Source organism: Diospyros lotus, chromosome 14 (assembly GCF_014633365.1).
Source record: "Diospyros lotus cultivar Yz01 chromosome 14, ASM1463336v1, whole genome shotgun sequence".
In the NCBI taxonomy this organism is placed as follows: Eukaryota; Viridiplantae; Streptophyta; class Magnoliopsida; order Ericales; family Ebenaceae; genus Diospyros; species Diospyros lotus.
The window spans coordinates 2,346,002-2,363,024 of record NC_068351.1 but is presented as its reverse complement, the minus strand read 5'-3'; the positions used below and the strand labels follow the sequence as shown (position 1 = coordinate 2,363,024).

Genomic DNA, 17,023 nt, shown 5'->3' with positions numbered 1-17,023 from the left:
ATTTTTAAATGCTTATATCATACATATATTTTTTATACAAAAGTTAAGAGTATTTGATTACTTTCATATAAAATATGTATAATAATTATACATTTTTATGGTAAATATGTGCAATCAAACATACTTTTAATGAGAACTCATATGATATGATTGAATATAAATCAAAAATTACTTAATTATGAGATTTAGATTAATTTTAATATCGAATAATTTTGAGCTTTGTATTAATATATACTGTGTCGTGAATAGAAAATTAAAGAAGTAATTGAGCTTACTGAATTCTTTCATTTAAGGAAAATTGATATAAAGTTTTTTTTTCACAATTGAATGTGAGTGGGTCTTGGAAGGAAATGAGTTTTGCCTTATCGGATGTGGGACCCCCACTCGGATATCCCAACCCAGCTGAAGAACCTGAGCAAGAGCCCACGAGAGGTAAAGAAAATAGAAAAAAAACTATCATGACTTGCCATACATGCACAACTAAAATCATTTTAACTCATACTGAAAAAATAATAGCAGAAACATAACTCACATCCTAGGCATGCATATGAAAGATAACCAGTCACAGGGTTACATGGTATACACATATACACATACAAAACTGTGCAAGGTACTCAAAAGCTAAATATCCATGGCACAAAATCACAAAATATACACCAAACAAGGATCTACTATGACTGTCTTGTACACCACTTATCAAGATAGCTCAAAAACTACTAGCCTCGCCCCCACACTTAACCATCCCCTTATCTAGAATGAAGAGAAGCAAGAATAAGTCACAAGACTCAACAGGTATATAAGAAATGAAAGACTGATAAGAGTATGAAAAATAAAAATAACCCACACCTAAGTACGAAACTCATGCAAAACATGACAACTAATCATATATCACATGTCCATGAATCACATGGCAGATATACAAAAACGTCGCATAATAAAATATACACATACTGGTCATTGGGGCCCGCATAAGACACATGGCACCCAAGTCCCTGTCACAAACCTATTATTGCCCTAAAATGCAAAATAAACAACTCATTGGGCTAAAGCTTTCTCGGGCCGGCGCGATCGGAACTCGGAGTGGCATGTACAAATATGGAAAGCAAGTCACCTCTGTAAATTAGGCACGCCAACTACAATTATAACTCATTTATCTGGCACATCAATTGCATCCATAAACCCATCATGACACAGCCACACACGCTCTAGTAACCATGCAATGAACAAATATAATGCAGTAACATAATGAGCATAAATGATGATACATAGCCCCCATAAGCCATGCATCAAGCCCTGCTCGCCCATGTAAAAAATCACATATGATGTTGTGCTCGTGTCTAAATATGATGCAAAGGCATAATGAACATAAACGATGATACATAGCCCCCATAAAACTATGCATCAAGCCTTGCTCGCCTCACTAGGAAGACGCATCTAATGCAATATACACGTGGCCAAGCACACCAGTCACATGAAACCCTCAAATGCATATTCAAAGCCCCTGCATGCATATGAACTGGCGATATACTGGAAATAAAAGGAAACATATGCAATTACTTTCAGTCACAACACACCTAAACTAGGTACTATCCAATGATGGCCTAGCTTCATTCCATGAAGGAAGTAGAGAGTGAAAAAACTCTCCCGAGCCATTTCGAAAACTCAATACATCATCTAAATTAATTCTCAAAAGACATAAAAGTCATAAAAAATGAAGTCTCACAAAGTCACCTATAAGTCTCTGTTGACCCAATCAATTCAATCCCAAATTGACAATCACCAAATTGATAAACCATGGATCGACCACTACCCTCGAGTTCATATATTTCTAATTAACTTTCCATTAACACAAACCCATTTCTCAAAATAAATATATAAATATAGATATAAATGTAAATATGTATATACTTGTATGATTCACCTTGTACTACAGTCTCGACCACATGTGTATATATATATATATAAATCCCAACCTTTAGCCACTTAACCCAAAGCTTACATATGCTTCTCGGCTGTATATATTGACTGCACTCTCACCCTGCAATTAAAACACAAAACAAAACACAATAAAAATTTTATATTTTATTTATTTATTTAGGCGAGAGGTTTATACTCGTCAGTGTACGAATGCAGTTGTAGTTCAAATTTAAATTTATACTTTCTGGATAAGTCCAGGTCGTCCACTGAGAGATTTATTTATGGCAAAAGAAAAAAAAGAATGTCACACACACGCACACGCATTTAGATGGATTGGTAACATGCTTTTTATGATTTTTTTAGATAACAAATACTAGAAAATAAAGCAAGACAGAAGTTGAAATAAATACTAAACGTGAGAATATGAAATTGGAAAGTACTTGAGTTAAGACAATTTCAGTGCCAACCCGTTGATTCCCAAATATTAGCATAAAAGATTAGCAACATTAATTTAATTTCAGATATGAGGATTTGTTATTAAATGCAATTAAAGATAATGATAGCTCTAGTTTAAGCAATCCCCATACATGATATGCGGGATTCTAATTTAAGAAACTACCATAAATTCAATTACAATTAATACACAAAACAACTAAATTAATCATCCGGGTTTGGGTATGATAGCGTTTCCAGTTCTAGTAACTCTCATGCGTGACATGAAAGCTCTAAGTTAGGCTTACGCTCCAATCCAAACCTAGTGATTTTTCAATAATCAAAACACACTCATATTGAAGTTTAAACCAATGTTACTCATTTAAAGCGTAGCTTTCTTTGGGAATCATTGACGTTAGACACTGTCCTTGCCTTAACCCAAGATTAGATTTAGCTACTCATCTCTATTAAATTAATTGACAGCAATTTAAATGACATAATTTAAATAACAGAATTTAAATGACAGGAATTAAAATAGAAGAAACTAACCGGCCATTTAGGCGGTAGATAATTAAAATACAAGATTTAAAATTGCAAGAATTTAAAGGCATAAACTAACCGTCCATTTAGGCGGTGAACAATTAAATGACAAGAATGAAAATTGCAGAAATTTAAAGGCACAAATTAACCGGCCATTTAGGCGGTGAATAATAAAGTAATAATAAATGACATAAGAATTTAAAAGAAGAAATGAAGGAAATAAGATCACAAGAGAGAATACTAAAGAAAAGGGGAAAGAACAAGAACAATTCTCAAAGAGAGAATTATAAGGAAACAACTAAACTTTGATTCAAGAATAATAATCACACTTACAAATGCAATCAAGTGATCTATTTATAGGCCACAAGATGCAATACAAACCACACAATTTCAATTATTCAACTAGACATAATTATATCTAATGGGCACTCACACACTTAAAGTTAAATGGATTTTAGCTATAATACACACCTAATATTAAATGGATTTTAGCTAAAATACATACCTAATAAAGCATTCATAAAGTTAAATGGATTTTAGCTATAATATCCACCTAATAGTTAAATGGATTTTAGCTAAAAAACACACCTAATAAAACTCTCACATAAAAAATAAAAATAGATTTCTATAAATTGGTTTTTAATCTTCATTAGGATTAAAAATAATCCTTGGGCCTTCTCCAAATAATATCTTCCATGGGTTACTCAAATTGGGTCTTAATTCTTCATGGGCTTGAATTCTTCATGGACTTTAATTCTTCATGGGCTTGATTTCTTCATGGACTTGAATTCTTCATGGGCTTGATTTTTCCATGGGTTTGATTTCTTCATGGACTTTAATTTTTCATGGGCTTGATTTCTTCATGGACTTGAATTCTTCATGGACTTTAAGTCTTCATGGGCTTGAATTCTTCATGCCTAAAAAAAATAAAAATAATTTAATGTTATTAATAAATTATATATTATATATATGTATTACACATGGCACATATATATATATATTATATTATATTATATTATATATATATTACATGCATGCATATAATGATGTATATGTATTATATATAATTTTATATATTATTATTATTATTATTAAATTTTACTTTAAAATTTCATTTCATTCATTTTTCAATTTAAACTTGCATATAACCATAAAATATATATTAATATCTAATTTAAACTATTTTTAAGATCAAAAGAAGGGTATAATTATAACAAAATTTTTATAAAATTAACCACTAATCATATATCCGTGTGTATATATATATATAAACCTGCATGCAACAAACCCACATATCCAGATGCATATCTTTTTATTCAAATGCCAAGCTACAAATCAACATCACAGCAAGGAAATCCTCAAATAAAAATTATCTATAACTTCTAGCGAGGAGATCCTCCATAAATCACCAAAATATTAAGCTTATCTGAAAATCTCAACATCACAGTAAGAAAATGAACCAACGAGAAAATGGTAGATCTTCAAATAATAAGCTAAACCAAGTAGGAAAATGGGAAGACCCCTCACAAGCTAAATATCAAGTGTTTTAGAAATGAGAAGGGAAAATTGCTCACAAATGGAAATAAGGATAAAAAATATATATATATGATGCTTGTCTGCAACGAAAATGAACCTCTTGCTTATTTTTCTTCTTCTTCTCCTCCTCATTCTCTTTGTTGAACGTTCACTATAATTTAATTTTATTCCCTATTCTCTCAACACCCACTATTATATATATATATGATAGATATATGGTAGTGGGGAAATATACGTGACAAGATGGGGAATAAATTCTCCAACATGCCTCTGAAAGGCTAGGGTGAATAGATCAAATGACCTGGGAATTCGGTTTTAGAAATACCCATTCGGATGCTACAGTGGATAATTCGAATTAGGGGAATTAAATGAAATCGCACATTTTGGACAGATTCGATACTCTTTTGAATTCTAGGCATAAATCTATTGTCTGAACTCTGATTGAGGCAATTCAAGATGTTATGGAAAGATAAAAGAAATATCTACAACTTTTATGTTTTGGGTTTTGAGATATTTGGGCTGAATCAAGGTCAAAATTGGGTCACAAAGCAAATACCGCATACTAAAAATCTAAAACCTTACCTCAATTCGAATCACCCTTAAGTCATTCAAACAAACTACTGTAGCATTTGAATGACACTCACATAACTCACAAAAACTCATATAAATTAGCTTTCATTCAAATCACTTGCTATAGCATTCGAATTAACCTTCAAAAATCTCATTCGAATGACAATACCTCCCATTCGAATGATTCACTCCCAATTCAAATTGATAATTGTAGCATTCGAATCACACCATCCACCACACAAACACATTCGAATGAGCCCAAAACTCACACCCAGTCATCCGAATAACACCATCCATCTAGATATCTAGGCTCCAATTCAAATATATCTTAATATACATTCAGATATTCCAACTTATACCCAACACTTAATTAATAATCACCAAAATTAACATATTGCATCTCACGAATAACCCACACAATCTCAAGACTTAATAAAACATTACATCCTTAAATTCAGGTCGTTATATTGGATATGGTTCTCGACCTTCTAAGCAAATATTGTTGTGTCATTCCTCTTAAGATAAAGATAATAGATAATTATAATCCTCAAATATGAGAATAAGAATAATTATTTTTCCTTCACAATGATGGGTTGGTTAATGGATCCTTTTACTTTTCATTCACTATAAGAAAATCTAATTGTTTCGAAATTAATACTTTACTTTTCTTATTTGTATGATACACTCGTACGTGCTAATTTATAGTATTATCCACCTAAAATAAATAAAAAAGGTAACACTAGTTGGTGTTCACTCATAACTTATTTTTTCTCAATTTATATACGACTCTGATTATTTATCAGCACAAGTATTCTCAAGTGGGTTCATGCATATGCTATGTTGGTTATTTATGGCTTATTTCATTGAACGTTTTCAAGTTTGACTTACTTATTCTTTCTCAAATTTTTTAATGAGAATTTTTATAAAAAAAATAATATTCCAATCTAATAAAAATCAAAGTTTAATGACTATAGTAATATAAATTAAAATATAATGATTATTTGATTACAAAATATTACTCATTAAAACCTTATAGACTAAAAATTTATAGAAATTTGTTTTTTATTATAAATATATTTTTTAATATATTACATTATATTCATAAGATTCGATATAATATAAAAAATATTATTCACATTCAGAAGATTATATTCATTCCTCCTAAGTTATTATCTCATGATATTAGTTTCAAGTTAAATGAAATAAATTTGAAATTTTACAAAATTACATGTGTTTCTTAGCAAATATTTGATCAAGATGAGTATAAACTGTATAATTTAAAAATACGGAGTAGACAGTGTAATTTAGTGGAAGGAGACAAACTGTAATTTTCCCCTTATTTTTGGCAACGGAAAAACCAAAGCAATCTGAAACCGTCCATTTCTTTGTCGATCGCAGGGCCGCGAAGCGTTGGGAATTTCGAACATTCTCGAATGCAATGCCAGCGCTATAAAGTCAACAATTTGAGTTGCCGCTCAAGCAGTTTTCCCTTGTTCTATTTCTCTTTCTACCAGAGGCGACAGCGACAGCGGGAAAGAAAGAAGAGATGGCCGGAAAGGGGGAGGGACCAGCGATCGGAATCGATCTCGGCACGACCTACTCGTGCGTCGGAGTTTGGCAGCACGACCGCGTAGAGATCATCGCGAACGACCAAGGCAACCGGACGACGCCGTCTTATGTCGCCTTCACCGACACCGAACGCTTGATCGGCGACGCCGCCAAGAACCAGGTCGCCATGAACCCTATCAACACCGTCTTCGGTAAGGAACTTTGGAATACTACTAGATCTTTGTCTGTTTTGAGTAGTTCATTGATCTACGCGTCTCTAAGATACTGCTAAATCTACTTCCAAGTCTATAGTTCGTTTTTTCAGATCTACAGGGAACTATGAAGTTTTTGCTGAACTCGAAGTAAAAATAACAACGCCTTTTATGCTTGATCAAAAACTATGGCAAATCTATTCAAGCTTTGCCAAAATGAAGTCTCTCATATAAGCAAACACCAACTATTGATAATCAATCCGAAATATGATTTTATTTGAAAAGTCTCCATCAGTCTGCTCCTATTTATTTGATTTAGCTTCAGCTGTTTTCGTTGATAGCAGACTAATTATTATGGCAAGCCGTATCGTTTTTATTTTTCTGTTGATTGTCCTTGTTCGTTGATTTAGCCACAATCTCTTTGCTTATTCAGAATTTTATTACAATTTGTTATGCTAGTTTATGTGCGTACACCTATTTGTGTGCTTGTGGTTGGTAGTTTAAAAAACTCAAAAAAGATACCTTGATTAGATTTCGTTTTATGTTATGTTTTTCTTCATACTTAGGGTGACCTCTCTGTGTTAAGTCAATTGTTGGTTCTTCTTCTTAGCTTTGCGGACTCTATAGCTGTAGATGATCAATACAATTCTCATAGTTCAGAGATACTTGTTTTATTGTATATTTCTGTAATAACAACCTTTATGGGTGGGGGACTTTAATCTTGCACTTGCAACAGTGGAACTCAACTAATTATCATTTTCAGAAATACAGTAGCAGGCACTGATATTGATGCCTGCAATTTTGATTGCTGACATGATAAGAAATCACCATCGAATTAGGTTATGGACCTTCTGCATCAGTCAATTTTTGGAAAATTGGCACAAATGAGTATTGTGGCATGTTATATTAAGGGTGAATGAGAAATTGATGCTCAAAATAGACCCCGTTGAGTTTGGAAATATTAAAGAAATTTACTTATCTCACATTAGAAGAGCAATGTAGCATGTTGATGTTTATATAGATTCACACATTGAATAATGAGTAAGCTAGTTGGACAAGAGGCTCTCTTTTGCGCGCATAGGGGGGGTTCAAATCCTAGGCTTGGTGAATCGAACTTGTGTGCAAGTGCGTGTCCTGTGCACACAAATGTAACACCAAAATGGGCACCTAGAGCCAAGCTACGTTTTGTTGTTTCCCTTATTTTTTTTTTTTTACTTGGAATCCACTCCTGTAATTGTTATAGGAATTTGAAGTGTCTTGCGCGTTGCTACACAGTGCACGGTGGAATGCATTGTCGCTCAGTGACTCGCACACTCCAAAATATGGGCCGTGTTAATGCAGAGTAGCACTTACCAACAATCCTCCTATAAATAGGAGCCTCTCGTTCCTTAGATAAAAACACACACACACACACAACACAAAATCTGTAATCTCACAAGTCGTTCTCTTTCCTTGCCAAGTTCTAATAGTGTTTGGTCGATGTTCTAGTTCGTTGTAAGGCTTCAAAACTTGTGCTAAGTCATTAACTGTTGTATCTTAGGAGTTAGACGCCAACCATCCTCAAGCACTCTCAGTGATGAGGCAAATTTGTTTTAAGGGCACTGTGCGTCACACAAGTCTCGGTTCTCGCTATTAGGTTCAGTTCCATATTTTGTTTGTTCAACTCCAATTTTATTTTGTTCAATTCTATATTTTGTTATTTGTAGTTATTATTCTTCCATGTTGTATCGTATTCCTTTTGTTCTATTATTTATTTTGTTTCACTGTTGTCTTAAGTTGTACAACATTATATTTCATATTTAACTAATAATTTTGGCTGACATTTTTAAAACAAATTTCACTCATATTGAAGTTTTGTTTCAGCAATGGCTACTCCTATGAATTTTGCTAGAACCTTTAATAATGTGGCGTAAAGATCTGTCCCTATTGCTTAGATGCTTGTTAGTGTGCCTGTGGGCCATGGTGAAAAGCCTAAGAAATTCAACGGGTTGAATTTCAAGATGTGAAAGCAAAAGATGCTGTTTTACTTCACTACTTTGAATCTTGCGCGATTCTTGATTGAGGATGCTTCTAAGTTAAATGAGGATGAAACAGATATGCTAGTCATCAACATAGTTGATACATGGAAGCATTTTGATTTCTTATGCAGAAATTATGTTTTAAATGGTCTGCATGATTCATTGTACAACGTATACAGTACAATGAAAATTGCTAAGGAGCTATGGGAATCCTTAGACCGGAAATATAAATCTGAGAATGTTGGAGCTAAGAAGTTCTTAGTTGGGCAATTCCTTGATTTTAAAATGGTGGATTCCAAGACTGTGGTGAATCAAGTGCAAGAACTTCAAATAATCTTACATGAAATTCATGCAGATGGGATGATCCTAAGTGAATCCTTTCAAGTGGCTGTTGTTATTGAGAAGTTGCCTTTTGATTGGAAGGATTTCAAGAACTATCTTAAGCATAAACGAAAGGAAATGAACATTGAAGAGCTGATTGTTAGACTTCGAATTGAAGAAGTCAATAGAGGGTCAGAGAAGGAAGGTTTTAATTCTGTTGCTGTTAAGGCGAATGTGGTGGAGCATGAGCAAGGCTCCAAATACAAGAAAAACAAGTCGAAGTTGGGTCCTAAAGGAGGAGTCTCCAAGAACAAGTTTAAGGGAAAATGCTTAAACTGTGGCAAGATGGGTCACAAATCTATGGAGTGTAGACTTTCAAAGAGGAATAGATAGCTGTTCACATGCCACTTGATGGGGAGAAGGTTTTCATGGGCAATTTTGCTTTTTCTAAGGTTAATGGAAAGGGGAAGGTGTTGTTAAAGATGACGTTTGAAAAACAACTAATTCTAAATGTGTTGTATGTGCTGAAAATTCGTAAGAACTTGGTGATTGGGTCGTTATTGAACAAGCATGGATTTCATATAGTATTAGAGTTAGATAAAGTTATTTTGTCAAAATCTAAAATGTATGTTGGAAAAGGTTACGTATTAGATTAGCTTTTTAAGCTTAATGTAATGACCATCATGAATAAAATTAATAAGCCTTTGATTTACTTGCTTGAGTCTTCCAATTTATGGCATGGCAGACTAGGTCATGTTAATTATGATATATTGTGTAAATTAATTAACTTGGATCATATACTCTTTTTTCATGTCGATTCAAAACATAAGTATGAAACTTGTGTAGAGGCAAAATTGATGAGATCATTTTTTCAAACAATTGAAAGAAATACTGAACCTCTTGATCCAATTCACAGTGATGTGTGTGATTTAAAATTCGTACAAATAAGGGTTGACCATAAGTATTTTATTACTTTTGTCGATGATAACATGAAATATTGTTGTGTATCTCCTTAAAAGCAATGATGAAGCTTTAGAGAAATTTATTCTTTATAAAAATGAAATTGAAAATCAACTTAAAAAGAAGATTAAGGTATGAGAAGTCATTGAGGTGGCGAGTATAAAACACCTATTGGTGGATTCTATGCACAACATGGAATTGTACATGAGGTTACAACGCCTTGATCACCTCAATCTAACAGTGTTGTTGAACGTAAAAATCGCATATTGAAAGAAATGATGAATGTGATGTTAATAAGTTTTGGATTGTCTCAGAACATGTGGGGTGGAGCTATTTTATCGAACAATTATCTTTTAAATAAGTTACCCTGAAAGAAAGAAGAGAAGATTCCCTATGAACTCTAGAAAGGTAGGAGATGGTCCTACAAATACTTAAAAGAGTGTGGGGGTGTCTAGCAAAAGTTGTCGTTTCAACATCAAAGAAAATGAAAATAGGTCTTAAAATTGTGAATTATATCTTTATTGGGTATGCACAAAATAGTAATGCTTATCGATTCCTTGTTTATTGAGTCTAAAAACGCAGACATGCACAAGAACACTATAATGGAATCGAGAAATGCATTGTTCTTTGAAGATGTATTTCCTTGTAACTCTAAGGAGAGTTCAAGTTTGTTTAAACGAACATACGCAATTATGAACAAAAGAGTCATGTTGCAGAACATGAACAAGAACCTAGACGGAGTAAAAGAACAAGAGTAGAAAAATCTTTTGGCCTAGATTTTCTAACTTGTTAGAAAAAGAACCACAAAATTATGAAGAAGTTCTAAGTTCTGCAGAGAGACATTTGTAGAAAGAAGCAATTAAAAGTGAAATCGATTCTATTTTACAAAATCATACTTGGGAACTGGTAGATTTTCCTCACGGTTGTAAACCTTTAGGGTCAAGTGGATCTTTAAAAGGAAAATGAAAGTAGACAATTTTATTGATAAGTATAAGGCTAGACTTGTAATTAAAGGTTATAGGCAACGAGAAGACCTATATTACTTTGATACATATTCTTCTGTAACGAGAATAAATTCCATTAGGATGATACTTGCAATTGTTGTGTTGTGAAATTTAAAAGTATATCAAATGGATGTGAAAACAATTTTCTTTAATGGAGATTTGGATGAAGAAATATATATGGAACAACCTGAGGGTTCTATAGTTCCAGGATAAGAAAATGAAGTCTCTAAATCGGAAAAATCATTGTATGGCTTAAAATAAGGGTATAAGCAGTGGCATGAAAAATTTGATAATGCAATGATAACCAATGGGTTTAAGATCAACGAGTGTGACAAATGTGTCTATATTAAAGACTTGTCATTTTGTGTCTTTACGTGGATGATATACTCATTGTTGGTAGTGGTGACAAGATGGTCAAATTTATCAAGAATATGTTGAATTCAGGTTTGACATGAAAGATATGGGGCTTGTAGATGTGATTTTAGGGGTAAAAATCAAAAGAATATTAGATGGTCTCATTTTGAGTCATTCACATTATGTGGGCAAAATTCTAGAGAAATTAACAAGAATGATTTTGGTGTGGTTAGAATATTATTAAACATTAGTCTTCATCTATCCAAGAATAGAGGTGAGAGTATTTCTCAAGTAGAGTATTACAAAGTAATTGGAAGTCTAATGTATTTAATGAGGTGTATTAGATCAGATATTGTCTATACAATCAGTAGTCTGATTAGATATACGAGTTATCCTTGCGCTAACTATTGGAAAACAATAATAAGAGTACTTGGGTATTGATGGTATACTTGTAACTATGGGCTGCATTACACTAAATACTCGTCCTAGAAGGATATAGTGATGCAAACTAGATATCTAATGTAAAAAACTCTAAATCTGCAAATGGATATGTATTCACACTTGCAGTTGCAGCTGTGACCTGGAAATCCTCCAAACAGATTGTTATAGCTAGATCCACTATGAAATCTAAATTTATTGCTAGATCCACCATTAGACAACTACTCTCAACTGAAGTTATCTCTATTAATTATGTGAAGTCAAAAGATAATATCACGGATCCGCTAACCAACAGGTTAAATAGAGAGTTAGTTGAAAAGTCGTCAAAGGGAATGGGACAAAAGCCCATGAAAGAATAAGTTGATACAATGGAACTCAACCTAGTTGATTGGAGATCTAGGTTCAATGGGACAACCTAATTATAAAAACTTTATTAGGTCTTTGGGGGGCCGGGGGGGGGGGGTATTTACCCTCTTGTCCATTTCTATAATGAATCAGTGATACCCTTGGGGAAAAAGGATGGCAATATGCTTTAATGTTTCTTAAACTCAGAAATTTTGAGTGGAGTAAGCATGTTACTCTGAATTAAGTAATTACCTATGTAAGAGGGAAGTGGGGTCGGTTCAATTCTTTAGAAACTTTTGCAGAACTAGATTGATGTTCATGGCCAAAATGAACATAATCATGAGAACTGAACAATGGTAGGAAGATTCATGTGTGAGATATATTATTTACATAGTTGACAGTTCAATGATATCGTGTCTATTGGATAGTTAGTATAGTAAATATATCTTCACAAGGGAAGGTTCAAGGGGTAACACCTACCTATCATATGCAAGTTTCGACTGTTGAACACTATTGAGTCAAAATATTTTCTCCATCAAATTTCATTCATGTGGGGGATTGTTGGAAAATTGGCACAAATGAGCATTGTGGCATGTCATGTTAAGGCTAAAATTTAAGTGGGACCCGTTAAATATTGTAACTGAGTCGATGTGGATTCTTATTCTCCGTCGTGAGGAGATCGATTTGGTATATTCATATGTCCAAAATGAGTGAATGAGAAATTGATGCTCAAAGTATACCCGTTGAGTTTGAAAATATCAAGGAAATGTACTTATCCCACATTGGAAGAGCAATGTAGCATGTTGATGTTTATATATACTCACACATTGAATGATGAGTAAGTTAGTTAGACAAGAGGCTATCTCTTGTGCGCGCGGGGAGGGGGGGGGTGCTGCAAATCTCAGGCCTGGTGAACCGAACTTGTGTGCAAGCACGTGTCTTGTGGACACGAATGCTATTCCCCTTCAATTTTTACTCTGAATCCACTATTGTAACTGTTGCAGGAATTTGAATTGGCCTGCGTGCTCGGCATACTGTCGCTCAGTGGCCCATGCACTCCGAAATATGGGCCGTACTACTGCTGAGTGCCACTTACCAACAATCCTCCTATAAATAGGAGCCTCTCGTTCCTTTAAAAAAAAAAAACACACACACACACACACAGCACGAAATCTGTAATCTCTCGAGTCATTCTCCTTCCTTGCCCAGTTCTGATAGTGTTCGGCTAATGCTCCAGTTCGCTGTGAGGTTTCGAAACTTGTGCTAACTTCTCAGCCATCAATCATTGTACCATGGGAGACAAATGCCAACCATCCTGAAGCACTCTTGGTGAGGAGGCAAATTTGTTTTAAGGGCACTGTTTGTCACACAGGCCTTGGTTCTCCATCCCTGCGCTATTCAGTTCAGTTCCATATTTTGTTTGTTCAATTCCAATTTTATTTTGTTCAATTCTACATTTTGTTATCTGCAGTTATTATTCTTCCATGCTGTACCGTATTCCTTCTGTTCTGTTATTTATTTTGTTCCACTGTTTTAAGTTGTACAGCATTGTATTTCATATTTAACTAATAATTTTGGCTAACATCAATATGGTTAACCAGCAACATTCCTAGGTTGCCTTTAAATGAGTTCTACCAGACACCCCTGGAATTAACAGTATCCACTCCGCTTCAGTTTACATCTGTGTAAATTATATTCTTGGAAGTTTTACTGCACTTGGCAAGCTTCAATGGCCTATAGGTGCCTGGATATGTTCTAGTTTAGCATTATTTTTAATTGTGGTTGACCATTCACTTACATATGTTTCATTTGGAAGTCACTGTAATGTAATTAGTATATGAAAGTCCTTTTGACACTTTTTCTCTGCTTTAGATTTATTTTATTTTTTATGTTTGGTTGGTTTGATATCAGTAAATAACATGCTTTGCAGATGCAAAGAGGTTGATTGGTAGGAGGTTCAGTGATCCCTCTGTTCAGAGCGATAACAAGTTGTGGCCCTTCAAGGTCATTTCTGGACCTGGTGATAAGCCCATGATTGTTGTCAACTACAAGGGTGAGGACAAGCAGTTTGCAGCTGAGGAGATATCCTCCATGGTACTCATCAAGATGCGTGAGATTGCTGAGGCCTATCTTGGTTCCACTGTGAAGAATGCTGTGGTCACTGTGCCTGCATATTTCAATGATTCTCAAAGGCAGGCAACTAAGGATGCTGGTGTTATTGGTGGCCTGAATGTGATGCGTATTATCAATGAACCCACTGCTGCCGCCATTGCTTATGGTCTTGACAAGAAGGCAACAAGTGTTGGAGAGAAGAATGTCTTGATTTTTGATCTTGGTGGTGGTACATTTGATGTCTCTCTACTGACCATTGAAGAGGGTATCTTTGAGGTGAAAGCCACCGCTGGAGATACCCATCTTGGAGGTGAAGATTTTGACAACAGGATGGTGAACCACTTTGTTCAGGAGTTCAAAAGGAAAAACAAGAAGGACATTAGTAACAACCCCAGAGCATTGAGGAGGTTGAGGACTTCCTGTGAGAGGGCCAAGAGGACTCTCTCATCAACTGCCCAGACCACCATTGAGATTGATTCCTTGTATGAGGGAATTGATTTCTACTCCACCATTACACGTGCCAGATTTGAGGAGCTCAACATGGATCTCTTTAGGAAGTGCATGGAACCAGTTGAGAAGTGTCTGAGAGATGCTAAGATGGACAAGAGCAGTGTTCATGATGTTGTGCTTGTTGGTGGCTCTACCAGGATTCCCAAGGTCCAGCAGCTTTTGCAGGACCTCTTCAATGGCAAGGAGCTTTGCAAGAGTATCAACCCTGATGAGGCTGTTGCTTATGGTGCTGCTGTTCAAGCTGCTATTTTGAGTGGTGAGGGCAATGAGAAGGTGCAGGACCTCTTGTTACTGGATGTCACCCCTCTCTCCCTTGGTTTGGAGACTGCTGGTGGTGTTATGACTGTGCTCATTCCCAGAAACACCACCATCCCTACCAAGAAAGAGCAGGTCTTCTCTACCTACTCCGACAACCAACCTGGTGTGTTGATTCAGGTCTATGAAGGTGAGAGAACAAGGACGAAAGACAATAACTTGCTTGGCAAATTTGAGCTCTCTGGGATTCCACCAGCTCCAAGGGGTGTTCCTCAAATCACTGTATGCTTTGACATTGATGCCAATGGCATCCTTAATGTCTCTGCAGAAGATAAGACCACTGGGCAGAAGAATAAGATCACCATCACAAACGACAAGGGAAGGCTGTCAAAGGAGGAAATTGAGAAGATGGTTCAGGAAGCGGAGAAGTACAAGTCTGAAGATGAAGAGCATAAGAAGAAGGTTGAAGCGAAGAATACCTTAGAGAACTATGCATATAACATGAGGAATACAATAAAGGATGAGAAGATTGGTGAAAAGATTCTTCCAGCTGACAAGAAGAAAATTGAAGATGCCATTGAGCAGGCCATCCAGTGGCTTGATGGCAACCAGCTTGCCGAGGCAGATGAGTTTGAGGACAAGATGAAGGAACTTGAGAGCATCTGCAATCCGATCATTGCAAAGATGTACCAGGGTGCAGGTGGTGGTATGGGTGGTGACATGGATGATGATGCTCCAGCTACAGGCGGAAGTGGTGCTGGTCCTAAAATTGAGGAAGTTGATTAAGATGCTGGTTGATTTAGTTGCTTGGTTTCTTGTTAGTTTTGTGTTTTGATGACTTGGAAGTTACTTTTATGAATTTTACTGGAAGTTGGCACTCAGAACTTTCCAAACTGGCCTTTTGATCAAAGCCTAATGGCTACAGTAAAATTTGGCATTGTTAAGAGTTACCTGCCTAACTTGCCATTGTTAAGTGTTATTTGCTTTGGTTTTCTTTCTTTGTTTTTGGGGCTATCGGCGAAAACTTGAAGTCACTCTGTGAGTAAGCACTGGATAGACTAGCACACGCACAACAAATCATAGATAGAAATTTGTGTTATTTTAATTTTCGGTAATCAATATTTAAAATGAGTTTTACAGGCTAATGATGGTTATAGCTGGTTTGATTATTGTTAAAAGTTTGCTCGAAATTCACCAGGTATATATTGTTCTGCTGTTTGGTCTGGAGTACTAGAATTTGATTTGATGGATCAATCTTGTGTTTCGCCAGCTGAGATTAATATTTCTTATGATCCAGGACAAGATTTAGCCAAAACTTCTGATGTCAAACCCACATTCTCTTTTCATTTAATTTACTGCATGTGTGAACTGTGAATGTAGATTAACGTTAGCCGGCGTTCCTAAAAGCTAGCTAGCTTTGTGTTCAACTTTCATTGAAACCTTGCTGGATTATATGATACAGGAAACGCCTATTCAGTATGATAAATGATCTGCCAACAGTCAATATTTAAGGTTGTGGCGTGGCATGCAGGGACTGGGCAAGCAACAAGCAAAGCGCAAATCATCTGTCTCAAATCATCATCATGGCAGCGACAAGTCCAAGTGAAACTCAGCATATTAATTCTACATCACCAGCAATAATATGACCATGATTGTTTGTAATCAGGTAATTAAGGAAACATCACTTAATTTAATTCTGTCTCTACTCTAGCCTATATATTACATTATAACTTGATTAATTAGACTAGTTGATTCTGGCATAGTTTCTATTTAAACGTGAATATCAGACGAAGTAATTACTGCTTGTGATGGTTGTCATCTTCAAAAGCGTTTTATATATGTTCAACTAAGTTGGCCTTGGACATTAGTTTAGCATCAACTTCTCTTTGAATGGGATGGGAATATGATGTAAATTATTATTGCTAGTGATTCACAATGTTATATATCTACT

General features: G+C 35.1%; 1 protein-coding gene across 1 annotated transcript; it reads left to right on the top strand.

Annotated features, from left to right (window-relative positions):
• The first annotated feature begins 6,473 nt into the window (after positions 1-6,473).
• On the top strand, positions 6,474-16,031 carry LOC127791092 (heat shock cognate 70 kDa protein 2-like). The gene is made up of 2 exons (XM_052320862.1): positions 6,474-6,755; positions 14,126-16,031. The coding sequence occupies exons 1-2, from the start codon at positions 6,542-6,544 to the stop codon at positions 15,856-15,858; spliced, it is 1,947 nt and encodes a 648-aa protein (XP_052176822.1). The 5' UTR covers positions 6,474-6,541; the 3' UTR covers positions 15,859-16,031.
• The last annotated feature ends 992 nt before the right edge of the window (positions 16,032-17,023 follow it).

What these genes read in the sequence shown, in the direction of transcription:
- LOC127791092 (XM_052320862.1), top strand. Translation starts at nt 6,542, where the DNA reads ATGGCCGGAAAGGGGGAGGGACCAGCGATCGGAATCGATCTCGGCACG. An exon ending in CCCTATCAACACCGTCTTCG is followed by an intron (nt 6,756 to 14,125) that starts GTAAGGAACTTT and finishes CATGCTTTGCAG; the next exon opens with ATGCAAAGAGGTTGATTGGT.